Genomic DNA, 6,858 nt, shown 5'->3' on the forward strand with positions numbered 1-6,858 from the left:
GCATGTCCTTGGGATGCTGGCAGCCTTGCCTGGGGCCCTGCAGAGACTGCCTGTGTTTCATCTTAGTGCCACACTTAAAAATTATTTCTTCTGAATGTAACATTAATGAACTTTTATGGTTGAGCAGTTGGAGAATTCAGAGAGGCACATAGGAGAAAATGAAATTACCTACACCTTGACCATTTCTCAAGGCAACATTTTGATGTTTTTCCTTATAGTCTTTTCTTTATGCAAAAATACATCTAATTCTTACATAATCACATGTAATACATATTGCCCCAAATTGATATTATTCTACTTTTTATTTTTGGTAATATTTTTCTTTTAAAAAGTCATAGCTTCCTATATACGAATTTATATCTTCCATAATTATTTACATGATTATTATTTCCTGTACACATTTGGGGAATTTATACTCACACACAGGAGGAAGCACAAAACAGAAGACAAATCAAACTGAGTACTTTCAGTCCGCAAACTCTCTGCACATTTAGCATAGATCCTTTTAAAGTATTACTTTTTGAACTTTTTTTTGGTCCCATCTTATCATTTCTCACTGGAATCACAGACCTTTGTATCTCTTCACTTTTACCATTTATGTGAACAGTGGTCTTATGCTCAAATTGACACCTGAGGGCTGAGTCAGTCAAATAATTAATATTAAAAAGGAGCAACTTTGGTAGGGAATGAGGGTTAAATTTTATCAGCTTAAGAACAGTAGACACTATTCAAAGATGAGTGCAAAATCACAGCACAATGATTACTGCGCCTGGTGGACTCAAAGATCTTATAGAATTCTGGCTTCATTTACATATGTATTTATCAGAAATGTTTCAAAAGTATTCTGTATGTAAGTCACTGTGTTAACTACGTTAGAGGGTACAAACGTGGGGGACTAACTGATGCGAGAAAGATACATAGGAAAATCTCTATGGTACAAAACAGAACAGGATGCTGTTATAGTACAGATGACATGAGGGTATAAATTCCTATAAACATGCAGGCAACTTTAACTCTTAGGATCAGTAAAAACTTACCAAACAAGAGAACATAGGGTCAGGACCTTAAGGAATAAGTAGAATATCAGTAGGGGAATGTTCAGGACCTTAAGGAATAAGAATATCAGTTGGGGAATGTTCAGGTAAGGAATGGCATGAAGAGAGAGTAGAAGTTGGGCAAGGCTGTAGCACTTTCATGGAGCCACATGCTCTCTGCTTTGGAATGGGGAAGGGCAATGTGGGAAGTATGCCTAGGAAGGGAGACTGGTTGTCAGGCCTTGGAGCACCCTACATGTTATTATGTTTAGGAATTTGAACTGGTGTAGAAGAGGCAAAGGAGGGTATGCCCATGTCAGAGCACGGCATGATGAAATTATACTCAAAGAAACTAATGATGGTGGAGGAAGTAGAAGAATAGCGAGACCATTTCAGAGAAGTATAATATTGTAACGGTCTGAGTAAGAAGGGGTGGAGACCTGGACAAGTCCAAGTGGAGAAGTTCAGAAGAGCCAGTGCAGTCCATTGGAGGCAAATCCACATGACTTTAAAAACATGGAGGGTAAAAAGAATAAAGATAACCTCAAGTTCTCTATCTTGAGTGATTTGAAGGATAGCATTCTTTTAATGAGATAGGCAACACAGGAGCAAGAAACATATTTAGAAATAGTGAGATGATAAATTTAACTTGGGTCAGGCTGAGATTGAGGTGGCAGGGAGACATGTTTGGAAAGATTCTGTTACTCCATGGCTAATACAAGTTTGGTGCTTGGCCAAAGCACCCAGGTCTACAGGTATAGACTTGGAAATCAGTTTAGCGGAGGTGGTTGAGCCAAGGAGTGAACTCAAGAATGTTAGGCAAGTCAAAGGAGAAAAAAAAAGGACAAAAAATGGTGAAATTTCTACAGTTAACAAGTTGACATAAAAGTGAAGCAAGTGAGGAATACCAAAATCACCAGAAAAATCTCTGTAAAACCCGTATTTACAGGTGGAAGAGGTCAGTTTTCTTCCCAGTTCATTTGCCTGCTATTAACTTTTAGTTAATCATCTCTAGTCCATCAACCATGAGGATGGGCTTTATTTCTATTTTATTTCATTTATTTATTTACTTATTGTTGAGTCAGAGTCTCACTCTGTCACCCAGGCTAGAGTGCCCTGGTTCACAACAGCCTCCAACTCCAGGGCTCAAGCGATCTTCCTGCCTCAGTCTCCCCAGTAGCTGGGACCACAGATGCCTACCACAATGCTTGGCTAATTTTTCTATTTTTACTAGAGATGGGGGTGGGGAGTGTCTCACTCTTCCTCAGGCTGGTCTTGTACTCCTGAGCTTAAGCAATCCACCCACCTTAGCCTCCCAGAGTGCTAGGATTACAGGTGTGAGCCACCGCACCTGGCTGAGGATGGGCTTTAAAAGATAGTGAATATGAAAGTGCTCTGGTGAACCACTGGACACTTTCCAAGTCTTAATTTAGTCTTACAATTAACATCACAGAAGTGAAGAAAATGGAGAATTCTAAGAAGAGAGGGAGGTTGCGTCAGATGCTATTGAGTTTCAGAAGAATGCTTATTTCTAGCCCAGATCATTTAGTTTGTAATCTAAAGAGTGAAGTCAAAGAATGAGCTCTTCTTCTAATCACGTGGAGCAGTATTTACTGAAGTCCGGGGCATGTACTTCTGCGGTCCAGAAAGAGCGGATTTGGGGTTTGACACAGACGTTAAATAGAACTGAAACACACAGTGGGAAAGTCTCCTTTTGGTTTCTCTTTTAGTCACTCCTTTTGCTTCTCTTTTAATCTTTGTTTCACATAAATTCTGATTTATGTGAAAGGGATAAAGTCTCAGTGGGCAAATAAGTCTTTAACATTTAACACTAGCCAATCACCTTTGACAATAAACTTCGTCAGATTGTCAAGAGTATCCAGCTAGAATTGACATCATATTCATTCTAAGATTACTATCTACAATACCTTCTTATTTTGGCAGGTGATACCAGTCGTCTAATTATCGTTAGTGATATAACATTTTCTTATAAAATACATTTAAAACAAAAAGGTTATCAGTTTCCTTTAAAAAGTATTAAGTATGTCATTGCATAGGTGGTACGTAGATATCACAACACTGAGAATGTTTTATTCCAATGATGGAAGTTGGAAAAATCTAGACTAATCCTCCCTTTCCGTGTTGCCTAGAGTGACCGTCCTTAGTTCAACAAGGGTGGAACAATGTGTGAAATTTATCCTGGGATTTGCTGGTTTGGGGTTCTGTCTAATCCCTCAAATCTAGACCCCTGTCCTTTCTCTAGGATGTTGGGTCTGTTTTGGAAGCCGCTAGATATTTCTGAATTTCTTTATCCTTAGTATTAAAATGAGAAGAATAACATTCAGTGATCACTAACATATCTTTGAGAAATAAATTTCATGATTCTTTGAGTGATTGGTAAGTAAGCCAATGCTTTCAAATCGACAGAAGTTAGCTAACATGGTTTTCCTCTTAAGTATCAATATTATGTATCAATTCTAGAGACTTTTCCCAGACTAACATCCACCTCAGGAAAACCCTGACAAATTCATTCTCCAGTTATGATTCAGATGCTACCTCAAATGTGAAGGATTGTTGTTTCAAGCAGGAATCTATCTCTGCTTCAGTGAGAGCAATTAATTAAAATTGAAAATGAAATTGTAAATGAAAATTTGTTTGAGTTTCCTGAGCCTAATGCTTTATGCTAAAGCTTCACTTTCGGTTAGCAGTTTTACTGCAATCATATCTAATCTATTCGTGAAGCCCATGAATTTTGATCCTCAGTATAGGAACTCATACATATTAAGTCCTTATACTTAAAAAGAAATCTTCATCCATCTATTTATTGATATCTTTCCATCTTTTAAAATTTATTTCCCCCTAGAAAAGGGAGGGCAGGTGAAGTGTTTTCTAACTGTCTAGAAGTTCTTCTAAGTATCATTGTGAATTAATGCCACTCTGTATCTTAAGTAACTTCTAAAAATAGAAGCATACCTTCTATTTGGAATATAACAAAGCGGTATCCTTCACTACCAAAAGCACAACCAAAGACCAGGCAATAAATGAAAACCAAAGATAACACAGTATAGAAAACACACACACACCTACACACACAGTCTCCTTGGGTCTGAAAAAACTGAATTTATTACTCCCTTTATGAAATTTCTATATGAACACTTTCTTCTCTCTGATTGGAAAGGAAATAGTACTTGTCCCTGTCGTTGTTTTTTTTTTAAACTGCACTGAAATCACCTTTTGGACTAACTTGCTTTTACAAGGATAATCTTGTATAAGAAACTTAATCATTTTGAGGTTTTGTTTCAGATCTGAAAAAAAAAAGACATTACAAACACTGTTATTGTTCTGATAAAATTAGTATTTGCATGTAAAATCCCCAGCAATGGGGATAGTCTAGTTCTATGTGTGGAAAATGTGGTCTGTATCTCCTAGGTACTTAACAAGTGTTAGATCCTAACACGGCAACTACAGGGTATCAGAACAGCTGAGATTAGTGAGCTCTTGATTTGGAAAAGATCATCTTTCACTGCCCTTCAAAACCTATTTCCACTCCAATTTTCTATCTGATATTAAAATTGATTTCCTGGTTTCCATGCTTACAGATTACAAGAATAAATTAGAAGATGTAAAGAAAACTGGGAGGAAAAAGACAAAGAGAATAAAATAGCAATAATTTCAGAACCGCAGCAATCTGGAGCCACTGAGTGCAAGGGCAAGGAGCCCTTCATATTTCAAGGGTCACTTAGGGCTTTTCTATATCAACAAGGTACAATTCAGGGTGTTCCAAAGGATAATCTTGATTTACCAGGAAGGACCAAAGTCATTTAATAAGTTGTACATATTTGGCTGACTTTAGAAAACATACAATATCTTTTGGTAGAATCACAGTAAGAATAGAACAAAATTTTAGGAAAAAAAAATTTGTGCTTTTTCGGGTAAACCCTCAGCCACCTAACACACTCAACCATGGAGATGAACTCAGTTTCCAGGGGTTCCAGGTAAACATGGTCTGACTGAAATATCTTCTGTTGTCTTTAGCAAACACACTAAGGCTCCTTGCATTTTATGGAAGAGGATAATGTATTTTTAATTGCTAAGTCAAAATGATTTTTATGCAGACAGCCTTTTCTTTGTTTCAAAAAGGCACATTGGCCAGAAATTACTTGTGAACTTTTAGCAGTAGCCACTTTTTCACACTCATTTCACCAGGACTTGGTGTTAGGGCTGTTGACCTGGGTAAACCTCGGTTTGTGTTTGGCTTCTCATGGTATAATCTTTGCTTTCCTGGGCAAAACTCTTGAACTGGGTCTGGTTTGCATATTAAAATAAAAGCCCTTGCTAAGTTATTCCCATGAGAAGGGCACAAACATAAGTTAGTATAAACCCATGTATACTGTATAAATTATCCACTGTATACACACTCAGTACCACAAATGTTGAGTGCTAAGTGCATCTGAAAAAAATCAAGGAGCAGGGCAGTTGCAGACCCTCTGGGGGGAGAACACGGAGGGTGCAGCCATCAGAGGTCAGCCAGTCAGATACCAGGGCTGAATATTTCAAAGAAACAGATAATGCCAGTTTTATGGCCATTAATAACATTTCAGTTATGTAAACAAAGATAAGAGTAATAAAAAATAAATTCTGCTGCACAGTGTAATCTGATTGCCAGCAGAGTGCAGAAATGAACTTTCTCACTGTGCACGTGACATTGCGTAAGGGACCAGTGATCATCGTGTGGCCTCCCCAACCTTCCAATCCCCTTTTATGGACGGTCCTCAGTTCTGCCAGAGCCATAAGCTTGTCCAGGGAGGCAGATTCTTTGGTTTCCCCTCCAGAGCTCTTTGATGGTGCCTCTGGTAGTTAATGTGCCAAATGGTCCTAAGGGCTGTTCCATACGTGTGCTCTGCAGCTAATCAGAGTGCTGTGGCCTACTGTTTTCCTACCTCTGTGTTTTCCACATGTTGAAGGGCTGAGTTCAAACACCAGGCCTGTCAGCTTCTGGAGAGGCATGGCAGAGCCCAGCTCTGATTCGGGTGTCTGCTTCAAACAGAGATTTTCCAAAGGATATCCTGTAATAGATAAATCATTTCATTAGGCCAGGTTCCCTTTTCAAACCAGGAAGCAGAGGGCCTGCCGTGTAGGAAAACCCAGATAATTTTGTTATGGCTGTACCCAGAGCGCTTGTAGATGTTGTTTGGTGTCTTTCATATGGGCCCCACCAAGATTGCATTTAAACATTGACAGGCTAATTATGTGTTCTAAGGCTTTGTTTATGGAGAGCTGATCGGAAGCCTGTGAAATGAGTCCTTAACATATTGCAATGACAATTCTTCTCCCCCCCCATGTCTCCTGCAGTTGATTACTCCTCATGCCATCCGCGTGCAGACCCCTCCTCGTCACATCCCTGGTGTTGTGGAAGTTACACTGTCCTACAAATCCAAGCAGTTCTGCAAAGGAACACCAGGAAGGTTCATTTACACAGGTAAGAACCACTGCAGATGGTGAACATGGCACTGCCCTGGTTTTGTGGGTCTTTTAATTTATCTTGTATGTATAAGCATGTGTTTTATTTTTAAATCCAGTTGCTCTTAAGACCTGCTTTCTTTCTCCATTTTACCCTATGTATGACCAAATGAGTTCCTTCTGTTATTATTTTACTTCGTCTAAGGATTCATCCAGGTGTCCATGCTGAATGGTAAGATCTATTGAAGTTAGATATATAAAGATGCAGCGTGAGAAATAAGAGAAGGGGAGAGAGATGTAGATAGTCCTGAGTCTTCCTGCACGTCCAACCAGCTTGTTGGGGTTTGTTTGCTTTGTGGAGCAG

General features: G+C 38.9%; 1 protein-coding gene across 10 annotated transcripts in view; it reads left to right on the forward strand.

Moving 5' to 3' along the window:
• EBF1 (early B cell factor 1) overlaps nucleotides 1-6,858 on the forward strand; it is a 398,643-nt gene that overhangs the window by 310,685 nt on the left and 81,100 nt on the right. For all 10 annotated transcript variants that reach the window (XM_023514769.1, XM_023514785.1, XM_023514772.1 and 7 more), the window contains one exon: nucleotides 6,387-6,513. In XM_023514769.1, coding sequence (XP_023370537.1) covers nucleotides 6,387-6,513 — 127 coding nt within the window. The remainder of the gene's footprint in view (nucleotides 1-6,386; nucleotides 6,514-6,858) is intronic.

Source organism: Otolemur garnettii, unplaced genomic scaffold, assembly GCF_000181295.1.
Source record: "Otolemur garnettii isolate 467f Iridium unplaced genomic scaffold, OtoGar3 scaffold00003, whole genome shotgun sequence".
In the NCBI taxonomy this organism is placed as follows: domain Eukaryota; kingdom Metazoa; phylum Chordata; class Mammalia; order Primates; family Galagidae; genus Otolemur; species Otolemur garnettii.